This window comes from Coffea arabica, chromosome 11c (genome assembly GCF_036785885.1).
Source record: "Coffea arabica cultivar ET-39 chromosome 11c, Coffea Arabica ET-39 HiFi, whole genome shotgun sequence".
NCBI lineage: Eukaryota > Viridiplantae > Streptophyta > Magnoliopsida > Gentianales > Rubiaceae > Coffea > Coffea arabica.
This window is the reverse complement of record NC_092330.1, coordinates 1,611,651-1,636,313: the sequence shown is the minus strand read 5'-3', so window position 1 is coordinate 1,636,313 and position 24,663 is coordinate 1,611,651. Positions and strand designations below refer to the sequence as shown.

Sequence of the window (24,663 nt, the reverse complement as noted above, 5' to 3'; positions counted from 1 at the left end):
TTGGATCGTGGCATTAAATTCATCAAAAGTGGAAAGGAGTTCAGAACGGGATTTTAACAAATATATCCATGCATAACAAGAAAAATCATCAATAAAAATAATGAAATAACGAGAACCTCCCATGGTAGGGATTGGAGCTGGAATGAGAATCACTTTTATTAAAAGGTAAAGCAGGTTGTTTTGCCAATTGACATGGCATACAATCAAAAGACTCAGATTTAATAATCCCTAATTTTCCATGAGAAATTAATGATTTCAATTTTGCATGAGAAGAATGATGTGATAGCCCCACCTTTCCTTAGGACATATCCCAAGGGTTAGCAGGCTGCCTGTCTAACTTTCGTCAGGACTAACTAAACCAAAATTCACAGAAAATACTAAAACACTTAGTTAACTTCCAATCATCAATCCAGAACTATATACAAAAGAGTCACTATTGATTCAAATTTAAGGTATAAACCAAAGTATTTAATCTTATACAATACATGTAAGGTTTACTAATACAGAGGAATTTAAACAAAATATCTAAAAGCTATAACTAGCTCAACTCTTCTCCAAAAATCACGTTCCCAGGACTTCATCCCTCTGTAAGGAAAACAAAGGTGACAGAGTGAGTTTTCACTCAATGAGGTACCACAGGTCATGCACTCGAAAATCACATAATTAAAATTTTAATCTATCAAATATAAGGATCAAGTAAAGGAATAAGTAAACACCACAACTATTACAGCGCGATTCAAATAAAAGGATACAAATGACTTTCAAGAGTCAAATTTCCCAATCACATTAGTTTGATCCAAACTTGCTGACCCTCCGTCAACGTTTAGAGAAGCAAAAATATTGACCGTAGATCCCCATTTTACACCAGTTTTCGTCTACCAAACATAATCCTTACCGGGCCCGAACACCAAACAGATACAGTAGTGCTAATATTCAAGTATACCAACTATCAGAAGAGTCCAGTATTCGGTCAATCAGCGACAGTTTCCTCATGGCCCGTCAATCTATCCCGATCAAACCCTTGCTGTCTCTATTTGATTAACTACCAACGACGTTTGACCTCAAATTCACAGTAAGGTCGTCGGATATTGTGCTCCAGACGACATCAAAGTCATGCACAAGTAATAGATTTCAAATAAACAGTAGACCAATCAAATAATCAAGAGGAATCGAGTGTGATAAAAAACACACTCGTCCAATCTAGATTAAACCAAATCACAGTCATACAACTCATAAATTTCAAAAAAAAATTTTAAAAAGCTAAGAATGGTCTTGGTCCAAGTCAAAGTTCCATGGCTTTGTTGACAAATGGCATTCCAAGATTAATCCCCATCTATTTGTCTTCCAAATACTAAAATATCTAGTCAATCTCTAATTATCCCATAACATCTTATAAAATAATATTTCTTTGTACAAAACTCCTCTTAATCATCAAAAATTTATCACACACACCCCACTAGTGGATCCTACTTCTATAATGCACTACGAATTCAACATATACTAACTTATAGAAGAAAAATGATTTAAAAACTTAACTCACTTAAAAAAATTTCTAGAAAATTAAGGCAATAAAATAAAGTAAAGAAAATGTATTCAAAAAAATAAAATAAAATAAAAATAAAAATAATTTTTGGATCCTCATAGATGACCTAATCTAGAATACCAAATAGACATGGTAGGCGCGAGAAGGTGGAAGTTCGAACAATCGTCCAATCTTATGGCCGATCCCAACTGTTGTTTTGGTCAGTGGATCCTGAATAAGACCACTAGCACGGGAGAAGAATAAGTGAAGGTCAAGATCACATAATTGACCAACAGATATAAGGTTTAGGGATAGTTGAGGGACAAAATAGACATCAGAAAGATAAATATTATTAGATGAAACAGTACCAGTGTGTGTGACAGGCATAATAGAACCATCAGTTGTAGAAATGGAAATTGGTTGGGAAGGTAAGTATTTAGAATAGAAAATATCTGAGTTAAAAGTCATATGATTACAGCAGTCAGAATCAATAAGCAATGAAGAGGTACCTGATGTGGCAAAAAATGCACAAGCGGAAGGCTGAGCAGTGCGAGCAAAAACTTGGGAAACTATGGCCTCCAAATCAATAGCAGAAGGAGCAGTAGTATTTATAGGTGTAGGAGATGTGGAACTAGTAGATTTAGTCATAGGACCAGTGACAGTGGTAGCAGCTACAGGAGAAGAGTTCCATGTATGCTATCTTGGTTCTCCCTTTTTTTGTTGAAGCTTGATGCATTCGGAAATGTCATGACCAAGTTTGTGATAGTACTTGCATTCAATGGTGGATTCGGTTCCTAAAGAAGCAGATACAGGTGATCTATAAGTTGTAGTAGATTGTCGATATGTTGGAGCAGGCTGCCGGGGAGCAGCAAGGACCCATATAGATAGTACGTGGAGCTGTAGTATTGCGGCGAATTTCCTCAGAAATCAGATCCTTGAGAGCAGCATCAAGGGAAGGTAGTGGCTTCTTGTTAAGAATAGATGTGCATCCTGTGTCATAGTCATCAAGTAAGGCCATGAGGAACTAGATAAGTCGATGAGAATCACGGTAGGTATAGAATTTGTCTGCATCACTAGTGCAGGTCCACTTTAGTTCGGATTCAGCAATCTCATCCCACAGACAAACCATATGAGAGTAAAAGTCCTAAATAGATTGTCCAGACTGTTGTTTCATGGCATATCCTAAAGAGAAGGTTGGTATTGTCGGGATAGGTCTGTTGTTGTGTATCGATCTGCCAAGAAATCCCAGACTCCTTTTGCTGTGTCAAAGCATCTAAAAAGACGATTTATGGCTGGCACAGATGTGTTAGTGATCCAAGTGATGATCTGGTGATTATCACTATCCCACTCTTCAAAACGGGGCGGCAAATTGTTCAGAAGACTTGCCACCAGAAGCAACAGGAGCAGTAACATGACTAGTAATATATTTCCACAATTTATGACCATGAAGAAAATTTTGAAAGGCATATGCCCAATGAGAATAATTTGTGCCATCAAGGATAATGTTAATAGGTTGGGACACGTCATTTTGAGCCATAATAATGGTCAATATATTTGTGAAAAAAATGAAGAAGATCCAAATGGAGGATGAATGACTGATGTAAAGGGCAAAGAAACTAACCAAAAAATGATTAGAATGAAAGAGACAACAGTGAGTTTTAAAAAGAGAGAAATATAAAGGATCAAGAGACTCTAGATTTTGAACCTACAGCTCTGATACCATGTTAGAAAACTAAAATGAAAAAAATGTGATATATTTCTCTTAATCATAATACAATGAGATGTCCCTATATATAGGTCTATAAACTAACATACATTGAATCTAGACTAACTTTTGCAAAAGGAAAGATCTATAATTGGTCCTAACTAAACGTAATTGATACAAGAGAATCATATAATTGATACAAGAAAATTATATGTCATATTGACATATTTACTTTAACAAAAACGAAAAAGAGAAACTATTAAATCACATTTTATACGACATAGTTATCTTGAAACTTGATTCTTTGTGTATTTGTACTGTACAGCGGTCTCGTCCACCAATTGTGGTTCACGAAAGGTTATATTACACCAGCCTTTCTTGAAGTTTGTCGATTTAAGCAAAACGCTACCTCTAGTTTTACGAGTTTATTACTCTTCAATTTTAACATGCTCATATATAAGCATTTTAGCTTTGAGGTAATAATAGCATAAAGTATATATACTGCAAATACCCAAATTGTCCTTGTGAAATTTTAAAGATCTAATCTAGATATTATCCTCACAGTCGAATTAAGTATAGGCAAATATCAAAATAAAGGAAAAAAAACTTCACAATCTTGAATAGGGAGGTCATTGTAACTCTTCAAAATTGCTACAAGGGATGTCTTCATTTTATGACAAACCTTAAAGGACCATAGAGAAATAGCCATTTGCAAAAGTATATGTGCGTAGGCCAATATATGTCATTTCTAAAATAAAACATCATCTCTTTCAAAGAATCTGATTCCAACTAGCTCAATTTGGATAATTTTGAAATCCTATTAATACATTCCAAGCAGCTCAATTTTGATATTTTGGAATCCTATTAATACAATACTTCTATTAGTTTAGCTCATTGTTAATCACTTTACTGTGGAGAACTATAAGCTCCAAAGATTTTGAAAGACTTTCAAAGTTGCAAACCATTGACCATTAGGAGATCCACCCGCATTGGAAAAATCCATCCTATATCCACTAGATTGATGAACTATTTTTAGTTAATATAAGGTTGACGTTATGACCAAATTGGGAGATCAGGAAGGGAGAGGTGGTTGGATGGAGAAAGGGAAGAAAGGTAACCGAAGTCGTAGCCACAACTGCACCATAACACTCGAGTCTCTTAGGAACCACAGACATAAATTTTGATAATTAACGGTGCCAAATTCCTTATCACGACTATAAAAAGGCAACAAATGTAGTTTCGATTACACTATTCAGATAAAACAAATGCAAATAGTGGGGAAGAAAAAAGAAGAAAAAAAGAATAGCAAAAGATGGCAGGAGCATTTGGCATCACATTGTTGTGTTCATGGCTGTTCTTTACATGCATTGTCCAGGCCCAAACTGGACCTATTGATGTCACTCAACTTGGCGCAAAACCTGATGGCAGTGCTGATATGAGCCAGGTAATTAATCTTAATCTTAATGCCAAAGCTACATGCATTGAAATCAAGTTGGTTGGTTGATCAATTCACCAAAATTTGAAGAAAAGTTCGTGATTTGTCGAAAACATTGTCCCCATGAAATAAACAATTGGGCTCTAAAAGATTTGCCATTGTTGCAGGTTTTGGCGGATGCTTGGAAACAAGCATGTAATTCTACAACAGCATCTACAATTTTGATTCCAAAGGGCACATTTTTATTAAAAGAAGCGAGCCTTGCAGGTCCTTGCAAAGCACCCGTTGAGATTCAAATACAAGGCATCATCAAAGCTCCTGAAGATCCTGCACAAATAAGCAAGGATAACGAATGGATGACAATTAAGTACGTTGACCGATTGACACTCTCCGGAGGTGGTACCTTGGATGGCCAAGGAGCCAAAGCTTGGACCCAAAATGAATGTCGTGTAAAAACCGAATGCAGCAAACTTCCAAATGTGAGCCAACTTTTACAACATTGATTACACACCTATGAATGTTTTTCCAATGATACAGCAGTGAAATTAATAATCTGATTGTCATTTTTTTAACTTGAAATTGCAGACTTTGAGCTTGAATTTCGTCAACAATACTGTTATCCGCGACCTAACTTCTTTGAACAGCAAACTGTTTCACGTGAATCTTTTCGGATGCAACAATATAACATTCCAACACTTCACAATCACAGCACCTGGGGACAGTCCCAACACTGATGGTATTCACATTGGACATTCCACTGGAGTAGTCATCACAGATTCAAACATAGGAACCGGGGACGATTGCATCTCAATTGGTGATGGTGCCAAACAAGTTAATATAAGTAAAGTGACATGTGGACCTGGCCATGGAATCAGTGTTGGAAGTCTTGGAAGGTATGACAATGAACTGCCTGTTGAGGGTATCTTTGTTACCGACTGCACCATCTCCGGTACTTTAAATGGTGTAAGAGTAAAGAGCTGGCCAGCTGCTAAAAGTGGTAGTGCCACCAATATGCACTTTGAAGGTATTATCATGCAAAATGTCAGCAATCCAGTGATCATTGATCAAGAATATTGCCCAAACAACCAATGCACAAACACTGTAAGTTGCAAAACATGCATGCTAAGACAATCAAATTCTAAAGTGCATTTCTTTTCGAGCTAATTTTTTTCTCTCCTCGTTGTTTTGATTTACAGGCCCCATCAAGTGTTAAGATTGCTCAGGTCAGCTTCAAGAACATCACTGGCACTTCAGCAACACCAGCTGCTGTGACACTTCTTTGTAGTAAGAGTATCCCATGCGATGGTGTAGAGATTGCTGACATTGACTTGGCATACAATGGCAATCAAGGGAATGTGTCAAGCAATTGTGCCAATGTGAAGCCAGCTCTGAGTGGCAAGCTGAATCCTCCAATCTGCGCCAATGCCACCATTCCTGCTCAGGCTGCTTAAATTCCCGCAAGCGTAGGAATGAGCTCGAAATTTTTTTTCTCCTTCTTTTTTCTTTCCCCATTTCTAAAAAATATATTTCAGGTCTTATTATTTTTTGAATCCATTCAAGAAGTAATTCTCTTAGATGAATCCATGCTCTGTATGAAAATGTAATTAGTTTTGATACTTTTGAAGACAAATAAAATATTGTCTCAATTTTTGCCGTATCCTAATACCCTTCATCTTATAATTATGTTTGTTGTTTTTCAATTAATTGTATCAATAGTTACAAAGATAAAATTCTCCATTACAAAGAGGAAATTCAACTTGTAATGGTCATTAAATTACCACACTCCCAACTAAAACTTTTATCTACATTACACTTCATCATTAGTTATGTTACATGTCAAACTTTCTTACTTATTGTCATTCTCCCTATTAAAAAAATACTTTGGGGAAAAAGAACTTTTTGTTGTGTTTTGTGTTGGAGTGTACTTAAAATTAAAGAAAAAGAATAGAGAAAAAAAGAGAGAAAACCAACTATCTCTCCCAAATGAAGTTTAAACTAATGACAATAAACCACTGTAGTGAAGAACAATCAGATATATAGGATTATTTGCACCCCGTTGTTAATAAACACTACACCCAAAAGAATGCATATAGCTCATGTTCAAACAACATACATCTATTCAAGTTCAAAAACATTGCGTCTTACTTCATATTAAGCAACTTTATTGCAATACTAATGAACTTTTTATTTTCTATCCTCTCATCTCTTCCCATATATTTTTTGTCCCCAACTATCAGTCTAAAGATTCGACTTGAAGCCTTCCCATAATCATTGGATCAACATCAGTGATTGCAACATTATCGATCTTTTTCTCATGTAATAAGAAATAATAACAATGATAAGCATGCATACAACTTCTACGCAAAGAATTACTTCCCTTTGGGAAAAAAAATTCAGGTTACCAAGTCCAAAAAAAAAATATAAAGTGTTTGTTCATCTACTTTCACATGTACAAAGTTAACCCAATAACTGAACTCTCACAACTTGTTTGTCATTTACTTTCAATTTGAGCATGACACTGGTATGGTTGGTAAATGAGTTGGCTGGGAGGGTGGTGGAGAAGGATTAAGTGGGTGGCGCAGTATAACAAATAACATGGAATGACACAAATCCAATAAGCCAATTCCTTTATACAAATGACCTTCCATAGATTAATGATGCAGATTAAGCATTTGATATAAACTCTATTATTATTCCCACCCTTTGATGTGCAAATCCACTTTTCTTACTTAACAGTATTGCTTTGTAGATGGAAATATCATAGTATAATTATTAAGCATAATAATATTATGAGTGTACAATAACTTGGATAAAAAATGACAGTGTCTTAGAGTTGGAGTTATAAGTAATCGAAAAACCATAAAAAGAAAAAATAGCATGAAGAATGTTAGATATGGTACTCCAAACTTAAATAATATTTTCAAAAAGAAAATTGGTCGAAGAAAATGAAAAATATAGAAATACTATCTCATAAAGTTGACGATGTAAATTTAATATATATATATATATATATATATGTATATGTATATAACATGCTACAATTTGAGATAATATAATCTTATCCAGATGGATTAGGAATGAACTAATTACTTTAGCAACAATTCAGGAGTACCTATATGCACGACACCTTCATAATATATACTCTATCACGATTAAAATCTCAATAACATATAATTTGTTAGTCTTTTATGCAAGATTGATGTTCCTTAGAGTATCATTATTTGACAGTCTTTTATGCATTGCTTCTGAATATGTGCTTGTATTTTCAAAACCAAATTGGTTCCTCCATATGTACTATGCATTAGAGCAACCAAAAAGAGTAGGCCTTTTACATTCACTGATCTAGCAGGATTTTAATGTAAAAAAGAATAGCTATTGAAGATATACCTTGCCTTGAAAGATGGTACTCATCGTAGCTTGTGGGACTTCTATCCTATCACGTCCAAATTATGAAAAAAATCAATAGACACAACAATAGAGTTTACTGTTAGTCTCGCACAATACATTCCTCCAAAATCTTGCCGTTTGGATTGCTATTTTTAGGAGTTGTTGCTGAAAAATCTACTGTAGCGATTTAATGTATGTGAGATAAAAAAGTGATTGAGATATATATTCACAGAAAATGTAAAAATTTTTCTGCAGAAACTAACAATCCAAACAAACAAATTATCATGTGCACTTCTATCAGCAAAACTATTTTTATACTAATTTACATATAGCAATAATATGAGTATCACGAGAAAACTAGTGGCGGAGCTAGAAATATTATTTAGTGGGGACACAAATTGACAGTCATATTTTTTAATTAACAAGTGACTGGTAATAATAAGCATGTATTTACGAAAAAAATTTGATTTAATATCAATAATGACACTTGCTAAGCGTAAAAAAATGGTAAATAAACCAAGATTTTAAAAAAATGAAGATGTACCAAGTTTTGGCACTTTGGGATCGGATTCTTTAACTTTTATTTAGAGTTGGAGGTGAGTTCAAAGGCACGTTAAGGATCTCTTCAATTAAGCAGTTTGAGGTAGGTGGTGTTTACTCCTCTATGTTTTATGAAATGTTAAATATAAATTTTCTCAATTAAATGCTTTATATTAATACATGTAAAATGGAACATGTGTGCTTGTTTAAAATATTTTGCTATGCTATGTTTTAGGATACGTAATAAGTGACTAATTTACGTAATAATTGTATGATATTTTATATTATTTTTAGTCACTTTGGTTATATTATTGGAAGAAAATGAATCATTTTGGCTATAATTGGTGAAAAATGCTTTTAAGTAATTAAATGAGGTTTTTATCACTTTTTACTTGGATTTTGTGTATTTTGACAGTTTTGACACATTTTCGTATTTTGGCTATAACTTGAGCTACAATGATCGGATTGAGATGATTCTTAAACCAATTTGAAGATAAGAGATAGATCTACAATTTTGGTGAAGACATCTGAATCCAGTTTGAAGGTTTTCCAGGTCAAAAAGCCGAATTACAGTAGCTAATTTCTATTGGTCGAAGCTGAAACAGGGCAATGAGCAGGTAAGGGTATTTTGGTCATTTCTCAGTCTACACAAATTCAAATGAGGTGATTCTTGATGAATTAGAAAGCTAACTCAAAGAGCTACAAGTTTTATGTTTTGGTCAAGAGCTAAATCAGCTTTTATCATCAAGAAAAGTTTGGTTGAAGTTGACGCAAAATCGGAGCAGAGCTGGAAATTGAACGAAAGTGCACCAAAACGTCACTGTAGCAATCCGGCGGGAACTTGGCCGGATTTCTGGTCGGATTGTGGTCAGAGAAGTCTGCTCTTTACGTGGAAAACTCAATTTCACCTCCACTAAGTCACATGTGATGCTAGACATGTGAGAAACATTCCCAGCTATAAAAGGGAGGTGTAAGCCTCACTTCTTGACCAACTTTCACCTTTATATAGCCAAAGCTTGCAAGATTGAAGGGATATAGAGAGATATACAGGAGAACTTGGAGAGTACAGAAATGTAGCTCTTTCATCTTCTGAGTGTTAGGTTAGCATTAGTGTAGACTGGTATAGTTCATCCATTCTTGAATGTTAGCTAGATTAGGATGAAGATGGAGATGAAGAAGGAGGAGTTGAAACTCAAGTGACATGGGTTATCTCTTCTCCAACTCTTTATCTTTTGTATCAGATTCTTAAGTATAGTTAATATGCAAGTTCTGGATTTTGTGTTCAATATGTGTTTCTAAAGTTTTTGCCTTGGGTTTGGTTGAACTTTCTATAATTATTTGGTTATTTGATTGCTATGATTTGAGCAAGTTATTTAGCTCTTTGGCTCTTTAAATCATGATTAATCTGGTACCATTGATTGTGATTATCTAAGATGTTGTTTTCACAATGAAAATTGAGATTTAACACTAGTTTAAGAAGTGCTAAACATAGAGAGTACGCTCATGAAAGTAGAGGTGCACCTATGTGGTTTTTAGTGTTCATTTCATGTAATTTCACTAAAGAAATGAACTTGTAACTAATTTTATAACCATGAGAATAGGTATGGATTAGTTATAAGTATAATTGATTCACTACGAAAGTAGGATTCAAATGCATAAGGAAATTACACCATAACTAGCCTAGATATAGCACTCAATGATCCGAATATAGCGCTTGCATGAGTAGTTGGGGATTCCACAACCTAAGGAGTTTTTATTTGTTATTTTGTGTAATTTCAGTAGGTTAAATTTGTTATAATCCATTGATAGTCTAAATAATAGAGAAGCTTTAGTAATACCGGTAATTGTTCACTCTTTCCTGTGGGATCGACCCGATATATACCCTAAACTACTAGTTGACCTATATACTTGCAGTGAGCGGATGTAATTCGGTTTTTTAACTTATACGTATGTAAAATACCCGTCAATACAAGTGGCATATTTTCATGAAATGAAAAAAATATGCATGTGACATGTAAAATGATTTTATATTACGAAAAGTTCTAAATAGTCATGAAATAAACAATAGGGGTTATAGTCCTATCATGTATGACGATCAAGTGAAGATCAAGGAAAATGATTGATAGGTTATGAATAGTTTTCATGAAATGAAAAAATAATATGCATGTGACATGTAAAATGATTTTATATTACGAAAAGTTCTAAATAGTCATGAAATAAACAATAGGGGTTATAGTCCTATCATGTATGACGATCAAGTTAAGATCAAGGAAAATAATTGATAGGTTATGAATAGTTATGGTAGCCATTGTGCCCGGTTGATTGACTCATGTATGAGTAGATCAAGTGAAAATCAAGAAAAATGCTTGATCTACTGCCCTTCTAGAAGGGGTTAAACTCTACACTAAGTATTTAGAAACCAGATAGTACATGTACTTATTTATGAGTTATGTTTATGAAATGAGATGACATGATTGGTATTTTCTATGATTTGAAAATATGTTCAATGAATACAATTATGTCATGTTATATGTTTTCCATGCCACATTCGGCGAAGGTCACCTCTAGAACCTATGGGTCTAAGTGCCACATCGGATGAAGGCCACTTATGTATATACCGCTCATTTTCAATGAAATATATTTATGTAATATATGAAAGGGATAATTGCAGAAACCTCCCCTGAGGTTTCTGACAATTGCTATCACCTTTCCTAAGGTTTGGAAAATAGCACTAATCTCCCCTGAACTTAAGATTTTGATAGCAACTTCAGCCCATGTTAGAGAAAGTGCCATTAAAAATGTCTTTTGGGAAGTGAGATAATAATTTTGTTCCATTTATACCTTTTTACCTCGGTAGTATTAGTAAAAGAATGAAAAACATTATGAGATGGAAACAATTAGTGAAACTCAGATGATACATGTGCAAAGCGAACAACGATAGTAGTAAAATTTGAAAGAAACAACAAACATATGTTCAGAAATATGAGGTTCTAAAACATATAAAGAGACTGTTAATCAAACAAGAATATTCACCTTTGATCCGTATAAGAGAGTTTCTTTTTGTCATACTTTATAGTATATCGATTTCACACTATTTACTATATTTCATACATAGCTATGTTCTCTCATGATCGACATAGCAATTTCATCATACTATAACTAACACCTGAACTTTGTGTATTAAGTTGAGATGATAAAGGATTACTTACCTATCATCTTTTGATTGTCACAGATTTTTAATAGAAAAATTTTCAGATTTTGCCTTGATTTCTGCTTTCTTTCTCCTTTTGTTTCATGAATGCATAAGAAAAATAAACTCAATCAAAACCACTAAAACTTATTCTTTTATGAAGTCTTACCTAGATGTTTATTTCTCCTACATTTTATTGCTTCTACTTCTCTTCTATGTAGAAAATATATGATTTACATTGTTCTCTCAAGTATTGTCCATTACAAAATGGCACCATCTTGGAGCATCAAAATGACACCATTTTATAAGTGCATTTATAGTGCCTAATAAAACAAAAAATAACCGTTAATTTTGTTTAATTAGTTATATTAGACTTGTTTACTGCCCTAATTTTTTTTTTGCCCCAAATTTGTTCACTAACAATCTTAAACTCTTAGGGTATAGGAGTAAATTTATCCTATCTTATGCCAACTATAGGCCCTAAATTCATGATAGGGGAGGTTAATGCTATTTTCCAAACCTCAAGGGAGGTGAGTGCAACCATCAGAAACCTCAAGGGAGGTTTATGCAATTATCCCTATATGAAATGATCCAAATGTTTTTATTTGATGTATGCATGTGGTATGGTGTGACCGAATTTGTAAATGTATATAGTATGTATATAGTTACATGATCCGACAAAGGAATAAGTACTATCTATGGGGCGTACATCACTCAACCAATGTCTCTTTATTTTTTTTCTTACAAATCAAGAAAGATAGATCATGTATGTTTAGAAGACAAGTGAGAAAGGTAAATAGACATATGTTTAAATTCTAGGAAGATTGAGTAAAGTATTTTTGTAGATGTATTTAGTGAAATGTATGTATTTAGTTTTAAATTTTTATAAGTTATCATCACAATATCGTGTATTCGTGGGAGTGAGATGTCACAGGTACGGCGTGCCACGTTGCAAATCTAATCTAGGAATCTGGATTTGTGGTGTGACACAAACTATAAGCAATACCAAAATGCTTGGAAATATTTGGTTTTTAACACATTCGAGTATGCATATTGGTTCTTGAATGGCAAGAAGAACATGAGACTTCTACATTTGAGAATTTATCCAATTGCTGTCAGTTTTGTAGTTTATGATCCATAATGGAAAAGATAATATTTTTTATGTACTGTAGCATCACTGCTGGTTTAATTCTGGTGGTTTGTAAGAGGGATCTCGAACTAAGAGAGTTTAAAGCTCAGCTTCAAGTGTTAATACGTTCTTTTGGATCAATTTGTTCATGAATAACTCCAAGCAAATCGGTGTTGAATTTTATTTTAATCACAACTTGAAGATTGCTTAGACATGATTCACGTTCATATCACTTTGAGGATCCGTCCTTTTGTTTAGAATTTGCTTGGGTTCTAGTCTGCAAAAGTTTTGCTTGTCAAGGTTTGGCATGTTGTTCTTGTCTTTAAATTACAGGCTACGGCCCATCATGCTGGGAAGCAAGTAAGAATTCCGGCGAAGTAACAGAGAGAGAGAGAGAGAGTTTTGTTAAAATGTTGGGATACTATTAATTTTTGAATTAATCTTTCCTACACTGACAGTGTATACACTATCAGCGTTGGATGAATAACAACTATGCAAAATTTGAATTTAAAATTCAACTTTTACACACATGTCATGAATCCAACGCTGATAGTGTATACACCATCAGTGTAAGAAAAATTTACTCTTAATTTTTACCATTGAAGGATAAGTTAGGTACTTGATACAAAATTGCTCTGACAAGAAAATATTTGTTCTGGCAATTTCACCACCCAAAACTGATGGGGGTCCCCAAACTCCCACTATAAGAGACGGCTTAATAACATTTAGAGTTGACAACGATGACATGAGGTTAGTGACTCTAGGGTGCGAGGTATATAAAACCTGAGCTCAAGTTGCAATGCAATGATTAAATTTAATGTGTAAAATGTACGAAAGATAACCTAAAGATACAAAGGCAGAATCATCACCCAAATTGGATAATGCATCATCGCAAGATGTGGGGAGGGATGAAATTTGAGAGAGAGAGAGAGAGAGAGAGAGAGAGAGAGCCCCTAGATCTCTAGGTCTTGGGGTATCAGTCTTGCCCACTAGACCAAGGTTATCTCAACAAATCAGTTTGGATTATCGCACATATTTGTCATGCTAGCTTGTACAATTTGAATAACTTCTTTTTTTTTCTTCGATTTCTTTTTACTGCTCCTTTTCTCTGAATCCCTTCTTCTTTGAGAGGAAGACCACCATGGTCTCGCTGGTCTTCCTCCCATAGGTTTCGTTTTTGTTATTTTCCTAATAAAGTCTTCTTTAAATTTTTTTTAGTGGGAGATCTCTGTTTCTCCTAAAATTTCTAGTGAGAATTTCTACTTTTCTAGAAGTTCCTAGTGAGATTTTGTGTTATTTTTCCTTGTTTTATTGTTTAAATTTGAATTTACTTCAAATCTGATTGTCAGATCTGAATTTATTTCAGATTTGGATCTATTTTGACAGATCTCATCATCTTTATTAGAGTTTACAACTGTTGATCAGCAGATCTGACGATTATAACATGCACAAAGTAGGCTGCATCGATTTATTCTACGAGTAGATGATTTTAAAATTTATGGTACTTTTTAGATCTGTTCTTAATTTCTCAAGTTTTTTGTATCTGTTAAATTATAGATCTACAAGTTTAATGCATATTTTATCTGCCATTAGGAGAGTGATGTATATCAATCGTGCTGGACGATTTCTAGCAATCCATTAATGAAATATGTTTTGTTATTAAAAAAAAAGCTTGTAAAATTTGATTTTCAAAAAAAAAAAAGAATTAGCTGAGAAGAGATGTGATTTAAAAAGTGAAGAGGAATAAGAAGAATTGGAACCCAAGACTTCCAAACATAGAGTCTTAACTTTAACTACCATATTAAGGCTACCATATTAAGGCCTCTTAGACAAATGAGGTAGCAAGTCCTTAAATAGTAAGTTTATTGCATGAGGCTAATGCTCATCTAGAGATCATTAGCAATACACTCATCCTACCTTAACCTTAGCCAAAGTATATGCATCCTAAATTTGTAATCTCCACCATAAAGAAAAATAAATCTTGCCAGTGTTTTTTTTTTTTTTTTTTTTTGAATTTCGTTTCATGCCATCTTCTTGACAAGCAAAGTGTATAAATAAAAAATGAAGAAAAGAAACGAATGATAAGAAGCAATTTTAATGAAATATCTAATCATGCTTCTTATTTCCTAATAGAATTGTTTCTCCACCTTCACTTTTTTTTACCATCCAATTTCACTACCATTACATACAAAAATGATGTGAATCCATATCATGCCTTTATTTCAAGTTGGTTTTGTTGGACGTTGCATTGTCCTCTCCAAACTAATTTTGGGTTTTTAGTTTTTTTATAAAAAAGAAATTACTTCCTGTAGTCTTTCTAATTACTAAATTTCTGATTGTATTTTTTTAGTAGTACTTTATTGAAATAAATTTTAATCAACATACTAGAACTTTGAGTTAGTACAAAGTTACAATATAGTAACTTTTGACTAAAGCATAAACTAATAATGAGTATATTTGGATAGGAGATTATTTGAAATATTATTTAGAATAATCACTGTAATATTTTTGTTATGTAATGTATATGAGATAAAAAAATCGTTAAAAAGATAACAAGCAAATTAGAAATTTTTATTTTAAAATTAAATGGTGAAATATAGAGTATTGAAATTTATGTTTATTAGATTGATTTGCTTAGCGTGTGCAATCTTATTTATTTCGTTTACTTTTTTGAATTTGTGTGAGACCAAAATTCGATATTCTCGTCACTTTTTTCACCGCTTCAATAATTTATTATGAAATGTCCATTAGCCAGCCTCCATCGGAATTAAACCTGAATCATCACTGGTTTCAAATCTACATTCTCTCAGAAAAATCTGAGATGGTTACATGCTCTGAATATGCAACCAAATCTACAAAAGAAACAACGAAAACAGAAGGCCATGGCCTATCAAGATATGTATAGTACTCGGAGGCATAAACCGCTCAAAAAAATAGTTTAAGAATTGCCCATCGCATACTAAAATAGTTTAAAAATTGCCCCTTTCATATGAATTTGATAAGTTCTTGGAAATCTCAAAAATGCTCCAAAAAAATACTCTAAACTATCAATAATCTATCACTCACCCTGCTTATTGATTTCATGATCAGAATTCGAAATAAACTAAAAAACTAAGGCGGTCAAAAAGCGAAATAGCAGGAAAACTTTGATAGTAATTGCAAATTTAATTCTTCTTTAAGTGCAAGGGATGTCATAAGCGTTAAATCAAGAACTTTTCTAAATTCCAGGAAATACATTTACAGCATCAATTAAGAATTTTTTCTTTGTTCCAGAAAATACATTTAAAACAGCACCAACAACTATTGCTGGCAAGCTTCTTGATCAACAAAAGAAAGCCCACTCCACCATATAGTTCATGACAGCGATGCACAAAAAATACTTTGCCAACAACCAAACATCTGAAATAAAAAAAATGGCTATGTTTCCCAGGCTCTATGTTTCCGAGTCTCACAGGCTCCAACAAAGTCCAGAATATATGATGAATAACTACAGAGTTCAGACCTGCTCAAAACATTTTAGGAAAATCCAAGTTATTACATCACCAGCAGGTGAAAACATAAATAACTATTGAAAAATTCAGACAATAATACCAGTATCCTAAGAGACACATAGGAAGAGAAAGGTAGTACCTACCTACCTACCTAGTTACCTACTGCATTTGAGAAGCAAGCATTTGAAAGCTAATAAAGTTCCAATAGCCAAAAGCTAAAGTTCATCTCTTCAACTTCCTGCCTTTTCCCAATTGACCAAATTTAAAAGCAGCTCTTGTTCATAAATGAAAGCCCTTGCTTTACCAATCTTCTCAAATCCTTGATCAAGTTTCCCTTTTTCCGCCTAGCCTAATCACCAATGAAAATTTAACCATATAGAACCCAGAAATATTTTCCAAATTGAAAATGTATTATGAACCACAAGGTCACACATTATCATCGTTTCCTCATCCACCTCTGAGTAACATAATCCCCTTTCCCCTTTCATCCACTTCTATCCAATAAATAACTCATTCTTCACATTCTCTTTGAGTAATTCATAACAACTCATTAATTAAAGCAATCTTCACCTAAGCAATTAATTTTTTGCAATTATTGTAATCATATTAACACATTCATGGACATCAACGTACATGACCAAGAAATATAATACACATTTATTATGAATTTTTCATGTACAAAAGTACACCTGGTTAAGGGTCTCCAAAAGATCAGTAAAAGGGGGAAAAAAAGATAAAGAACACAAGTGTATCAACAAGAGAAAAGGTCCCCCAACTTCCAGAAGTTCAAACAAATGTAAAATAGTTTTTTCCAAACAATTTTATTTTACAAAATCACTTCCACTAATTTCAAGCAACATAAAACTGCTCTGCTCATTGTAATTGAACTAGAGTTTGTATATATGGATTAAAAAACTTGAAGGCTGATATTTTATATACAAATTGAACATGTATCAATCTATTAGTTTAATTTGAAAAAGGGTAGGAAGAACCTGCAAAGTTATGAATAACTATACCTTTCCCTTATATTTTTGACATCCAAGAGTTGCTTAAACTGTTGTCAGTTAGAAAAATTACATCAAAGCACCAGCCTGTACTGCCTGCAAGAGCACAATCATACATTGTTCGGTTAATCGGCCCCACGCTATCTTAATCTGACATTTACATAATACAGAAGTATTTTTTGAAATTTCCATAGTTACTACCAACCAAATAATGACAAAAGAAACAAGCACAGCAAATTATATCAGCAAAACCTACATGCAAAAGCACAAAATCCTAACTAAAGAAGAAAGTCTTAAAAAGCCAAAAAGATTAAAACAATGGAGAAAACAAAATGGGTTTCGACAAAAAAGTAACAGCATTCTTTGACCCCAGTGGCATTCTTTGAACTAAAAAAAGAGGGGGTGCATATTATTTCTCAATTTTATACCACTATCAATTGGCAAGAAATAATTTGAAGAACAAGAAGGAAACTAAATCAATTATTTTACCTCCAAAGTAGAAAAGTTGATAGAGATAGATGGCAAAAATCCACTAAGGTTTATAGGAGGCATGGGAAGGATATGTCAAATGCCCAAGCATTGATTTGGCATGCTTTTGATGACTAGGAACCAACTTGGGAGTTGGTTTGAATTCTATGGAGTTTATCTTCTGATTTTTGCCGGCAGGCGTACTTTAGAAATTTGAATTAGCTGCAGGAATTTTATGTTTATGGTAATTTTCTGTTTAGTAGTTATTTTTTGGTAATTAGTATTTTAGTTGTTATAGGGAATACAAAAGTTTAGCCTTCTAGCTCTCTACTAGAATTCTACTCTAGTTAGGAGTCCTAATTAGGTTTGGAATGAGCTTTGTTCTAAGGTCTATAAATGACCACTTCTCCACAAACAGGTGTCAGTTTTTTGGTAATTAATAAAATTTTCCTGCAGACTTAGCGTCTTCCTTAGGGCTGTGTGATACATCCCAACTTTAGGTGTAAGGTCTAAAGATTCCTAGGAGTGATTCTTAGAATTACCAATCAGTTTTCACCTTCTTAAGCATATTCTGCCATCCTATTCCAAGTTGCTATTATAAGTTCGGTGACATTCAATATCTAAGCTTTTCCACAAAGCTGGTGTGCCTACCAAGTTTTGTGTTGTGTCAGTTTTGGTATCAGAGCAAGGCTTTCCCATGACGACAAGAACTGGGTTAAATTTTAGGGGTCGATACACAGACAAGGAACAGGATAACATCATTAATCTTCTCTTAGAGAGGTTTGCAGTGTTAGAAGACAAAATTTTTAATACTGAGCAACAGCAAATTCCTGAATCTAGAGGCAACGGTGAGTCTGGATCTCGGGTCAAAAACAATGGAAAGGAACTAGAGCATCTCAAACAGCCTGAACACACAATTGGGAATCAATCTGGTAGGAGTGAAAATAGATTAAATCAATCTTTTGGAAGGCCACAAGCTTCTCTTTTTGACATGGCAGATCAGATTGTTCAATCACCAAGGCAAGGAAGACAAGACCCTGTGATTTCGCAGGAGACATCACAAAAAAGGTAAGAGTAGATATCCCTGATTTCGATGGAAGAATTGATCCTAAGTATTTTATGATTGGCTCGCTACTTTGCAACGCTATTTTGATTGGTATAATATGACTGATGAGAGAAAAGTTAAGTTTGCTATCATGAAACTTGTTGGACAAGCCCAAGTGTGGTGGACAAGAGTCGAGCATGACCTTCGACTTGCTGGACAACTAGACTTGACATGGGAAGAGATGAAACTGCATTTGAAGAGAAAGTACGTGCCTCTACATTATGAAACTGATCTTTTTGATGATATGAATAGCTTAAGGCAAGGAGAAATGACAGTTGCTGAATATATGAATAAGTTTGAAGAGCTGAAAATTCGCTGCGGAGGCACCGAAGGTTCAGCACAAGCTTTATCCAGATTTAAGTTGGGTTTGATACCTGAAATTCGCAAAGAGTTGATGGGACGTGACATCTACACAGTTGATAATGCATTCCAAGCAGCTCTTAGACTTGAAAAGAGCCTGCAGCAGCCACTACTTAAGATGTTCAACACTCAAGGTGGGGGGGTTAATTCCTAAAAGATTTGCTGCAAATGGCAAGTCATATAAATCAGCAGCAACTCAAGCAACTTCCAAGCCTGCAGACTGCAGAGACAAAAACTAAGGCTTCCACAATCGATGAAAGAAACAAGAACAAAGATGGATGTTTCAAGTGTGGTTTGAAGGGACACATGGCATGGGAGTGCCCGAACAAGAGAAACTTGCACATTGGCGCTGATGTCGGAGATCAGGAAAATCTAGAGGTGAAGGAAAATGAAGGTACTGATTATTTGACTGAGATAGCACAACTTAATGTTGATGATTTGGAAGAGGAAGAAGAAGACACGTCTTATCTCTCGGTTGTGAGGCGTATCCTTAGTGCACCAAAGTCACAAAAGGAAGACTGGCGAAGAACTTCAATCTTTCAAACCTTGGTTTGCTGTGGACAAGACACTAGCAAGCTAATTATTGATGGTGGTAGCAGCATGAACGTGGCTTCAGAGTCTACCGTACAATGGTTAAACTTGCCTACAGAGCCACATCCTGAACCTTACAAGGTTGCTTGGATCAACAGTAGCTCTATACCGGTAACGAGACGTTGCTTGGTGTCCATTAAACATGGACCTTACAGTGATACTATATGGTGTGACGTTATTCCAATGACTGTTTCCCACATGCTTCTTGGTTGACCTTGGCTATATGACCGAGATGTGTATCATAATGGAAAGTCGAACACTTGCTCATTCAAGTTTAATGACCAGCAGATTGTCTTAAAGCCCATGAGTACTGAAACTATGAAGAAGTTTCACGAGAAGAAACCAACCAAACAAGAGAATTCAAGAGTTAACGAAGTGATCGAGACAAGGAAGAAGCCTTTTCATATTTTGAGCAAGAAGCAATTTGAAAGGGAGAGCAAGGAGCAAGGAGTTATTATGGTATTAGTCTTCAAAGAGGTGAAAATTTCAGCAATTGTCAACTCTGAAGAAGTGCCTCCAGAAATTCTCAAATTGCTGTCCGATTTTTCTGATGTAGCTCCTGAAGATTTGCCGCATGGACTACCACCTATGCGTGATATCCAGCATGCAATAGATTTCATACCAGGCTCTCAACTTCCTAACTTGCCTGCCTGTCGCATGAACACGAGTGAGTCTGCTAAACTTAAGAGACGAGTGGATGCTATTGCACAAAGGACATATTCAAATCAGCTTAAGTCCTTGTGTAGTGCCGGCTTTATTGACTCCAAAGAAAGACGGAACCTGGAGAACGTGTGTAGATAGCCGTGCAATCAACAAGATAACAATCAAGTATAGGTTTCCCATACCTAGACTTGATGATATGATTGATATGATCGCTGGTTCAACTATCTACACTAAAATTGACTTGCGAAAGGGATACTATCAAATCAGAATTCGTCCGGGTGATGAGTGGAAAACAGCCTTTAAGACGAAGGATGGACTCTATGAGTGGCTAGTGATACCGTTTAGCCTCTCTAATGCTCCCAGTACCTTTATGAGATTCATAACACAGATATTTCAGCCCTTTATTGGCCGCTTTTTGGTTGTCTACTTCGATGATATCTTAATTTACAGCAAGAACAACGAGGAGCACATTAACCATCTTCAACAAGTAATGAGAGTTCTTCGTCAAGAAAAGTTCTATATCAACTTGAAGAAGTGTATTTTCATGGCTCCTAATGTTGTATTTTTGGGTTTTGTTGTTTCAAATGAAGGGATAGCTGTTGATCTGGAAAAGGTGGAGGCCATAGCTGGCCGATTCCTACTAATTTGAAGGAGGTTCGCAGTTTCCATGGGCTAGCTTCATTCTATAGGCGATTTATTCGGAGGTTTAGCTCTATTATGGCTCCCATCACTGATTGCATGAAGCAGGGGCAGTTTCAATGGAGATGGTGACAGAGGTGGTAATACTAGAGTATACCAATTCCAAAGGACGCATCCAATGGACTAAGCAGTAAATAGAGGAGAAACAGTAAACAGTGATCAGTATCTATGGTTTCGCAGTAGCATTTTCCATGTCCGTTGACACTCCATTAACGTTTGAAATATAGTAACAAATCCAGTAGAATACCGCTTATCTCCAATCTCCATGCACCTATCAACCCCCTATCGGGGCCGAATACCAAAATAATAGAGATGGTAACAGAGGTGGTAATATTTGAATATACCGATTCCAAAGGACGCATCCAATGGACAAAGCAGTAAATAGAGGAGAAACAATAAACAGTGATCAGTACCTATGGTTCGCCAATTTTCTCGACCAAACCCTTGTTGGCTCGATTCGACCAACGAACCAATAGGGGTTTAGGATCCCAGGCAGATATCAAGTCATGCACATTCACATCAATACACTTTTAAACAAGATATCAAGAACTCAGTTAAGTTAGGTCAAGTGCGATAAAGTACACACTCGCCTAAGCAGTAATAAGTCAGTTCAAGCAACAAGTCATTTTTGAACCACAAGTAGCATGGACTATGCAGTTGAAACACTCACCAGTTCAAAACAGAGCAACGATAACATTCGTCTCCAAGTGGCTCTCGAATACCATCAAACCCTAAGAGCAACCAAGGTAAAAGATATTTATGATCCAACTATCCAAAACTTAGGTGAACGAAATTCATATTTTAGACTCAACTATGGGTCATACACCTATCCAAGTTAGCCTCTCAAAACACAAGGGTTCAAAGATAAATTTAGAAGTGCAATTCAAGGAAAATCCAATTACATACTAGGGCAATGATTCAAGTATAGTTTTGGAACGAAAGGAAAGCATTTGGACTCAAAAATGTAAACAGCCAAAGAGTTCCACATTTCACTTCATTGCTAGAAATTTCCAGCAGCAAAACAGTGAAGAAACCAGGGTAGTTCACCTCATTAAATTATGATATTCACTCCAATTCAACAAATCATTATAGTTCAAGGTTTTAGCAAGTAAAATGAGCAAGATTGAGTCCAAAAGACCACCAAACCAAAGGACTTTAAGGCTAAAAGACGGCAAGGCATACTACTGCCCTGCCTACCAAAAATTTCAGCAATGAAACAAACACAATCATGAGGTTTTCACCTTCCAAAATTCATAGTTTTCAATCAAGTTCAACATACAAAAGTCTTAACTAGTGTTTGGAACAAGATTTGGCCTCTTAAAACATAAAATTCAAAGACAACTTGAAAGTGTTAATCGAAAAATATCCAAGTGCAATCTAGGCAGTAATTCCAATAAGTTATTAATATGAAAAGAAAACACTTGGATTCAAAAGGTGCAATAAACCAAAAAAGGAAAATTATATATATATATATATATATATAACTCATGAAACTTAGCAAGACATACGTAAGACATATGCACCATTATTAGAAGAAACAACCAACCTCGAGTCTAAAATTGGACAAACAAAACTAAAGAGCATGATAGAAGAACCATTACTTTTCCTTTTGCTTTACACACGGTTTTGTCAAAATTTTAGCTTATACACCACCAACAAAATGAACTCAAGCAATCACATGTAACCTAAGTCCAAACCAACCCAAAATCACCCCTCTAACATTACTTATTCCACAAGAAATAAAGTAAATAAAATTTCAGCAGCACTTCCTCTTATTTTCTTAACTTTTCATCCTAACTCAACACCTATATTCATATCAATCCAACTTCAATCACAATCACAAGTTATAGGTTATAAAGTACACTTGTTTAAGGCCACAAAACCATCCAAAATAGTCAATTTTCTAGCTCAAAATCAACCACAACAAAGCCGAAATTTGAAACCCTAAGCTGAAATTTTCAACTACAAGCTGAAATTTTCTATAATCAAGCCAAAATAACATATAAAATGTAGAAAATTCACATGGCAAAGCTACTAGATCATATCCAAACTCAAACCATCATGTCTAAGCTGAAATTTCTCACTTAAAGCTGAAATTTACCAATCACTACTTAAACCATAAAATTTTCCATGTAAACTACCAAAATCAAACCTTAAATCTACTCATTTGTAAGTAATAAAAGAAAAGAGGGCTTCTTGATATAGTTACCTTAATACCCTAAGAAGAAATGGAAACCAAGTGCTTCTTCCTTCCAAATCCCTCCACCAAAGTCCTTAATCCTCCCAAAAAGTCACTTTTTATGGTTTGGATTGCAAGTTTATGGTGAAAGTTCAAAGATTCAAGCAAGATTGGAAGTTGAAGTTGAAGTGTTCTCCTTTCTTTTCTCCCTCAAGTGGTCGGCCAAAGGAAAGGGAAAGATGGTAGATTTTTGGTCAAATTTTTTGTTAATAAAAGGTTAAGAAAGGTATTAGTCAAAGTCAAAGGTCCAACGCTTTTGTGACTGACGGGATTTTTATATCAATGTAAGTTTAAATCCAATTTTATACCCGTTGACTGCAAGTATACAGGCCGAAAGCATAATGTAGGGTATGTATCGGGTCGATCCCACGAGGAGCAATATTATACAAGTACTAGGCCCTTATTTTTCTCTTTTATTTAGACTTACAATAAATCTGAGCAAGAAAATTATAATGCTATTGTCTACAAATCTGGTTTAATCATTATTAAATGCAAACGGAGAAATTTCACTAAAGATTGAATCTAGAGATGTAGATTCCACTTATGGCATTAACAACACAAATGAATAGATTTACCTCTTGTTATTTTTCTTGTTTAACCAGGGATTCATTTCCAATATTACCAAATCTCATTTTCATGATGAAATGGCCTAGAGCAATATAGTTTTTCCTATTTTCATGGTGAAATACTAGTTCTACTCTGTTTTCCTTCATGAAATGCTAGAAAATCCACTTAAGTGTATCTCTATTTTCATGAACATACAACTTAAGCTTTACTCATGTGTTTCCATTGTTACTGCCAATTCTTATTGAACAATAACAACTATAAACATGCTATTGGTGATCAAGCAATAACAAGTAATTATTACATGCACAAATAGACAAGTTAATACAAGATATAACAAGTGTAAATCACATTCAATTCATATTATTTAGCCATAAGTTTCATCTATTCCCTAGATAAAGAAAATTAGCTACTCATGAATGATTTAACAATCAAACTCACAAGTTTATTAATGCAAAACATCATGAAGTACAAGTATAAGAAAGATAAAAGAAAGCTTAGCCAATTGATGGTGAAGCCCTCCAATTTCTGCTATGTTTTTGTACACGATGATTACAAGTGAAAACTCCAA

The 24,663-nt window shown here is 34.5% G+C and overlaps 1 protein-coding gene and 1 long non-coding RNA gene across 2 annotated transcripts; one reads left to right on the top strand and one right to left on the bottom strand.

Moving 5' to 3' along the window:
• Positions 1-4,489: 4,489 nt before the first annotated feature.
• LOC113715685 (polygalacturonase-like) lies at positions 4,490-6,308 on the top strand. The gene is made up of 4 exons (XM_027239970.2): positions 4,490-4,671; positions 4,830-5,141; positions 5,248-5,763; positions 5,859-6,308. Exons 1-4 carry the CDS (start codon positions 4,540-4,542, stop codon positions 6,111-6,113), a joined length of 1,215 nt encoding a protein of 404 aa, XP_027095771.2. The 5' UTR covers positions 4,490-4,539; the 3' UTR covers positions 6,114-6,308.
• Positions 6,309-16,374: 10,066 nt separating this feature from the next.
• LOC140016401 (uncharacterized) lies at positions 16,375-19,901 on the bottom strand. Its single transcript, XR_011822801.1, has 3 exons — positions 19,351-19,901; positions 17,416-17,499; positions 16,375-16,748 (listed from the first exon to the last, which is right to left on the bottom strand). It is a non-coding gene; the product is annotated as an uncharacterized lncRNA (long non-coding RNA).
• Between the last annotated feature and the right edge of the window lie 4,762 nt (positions 19,902-24,663).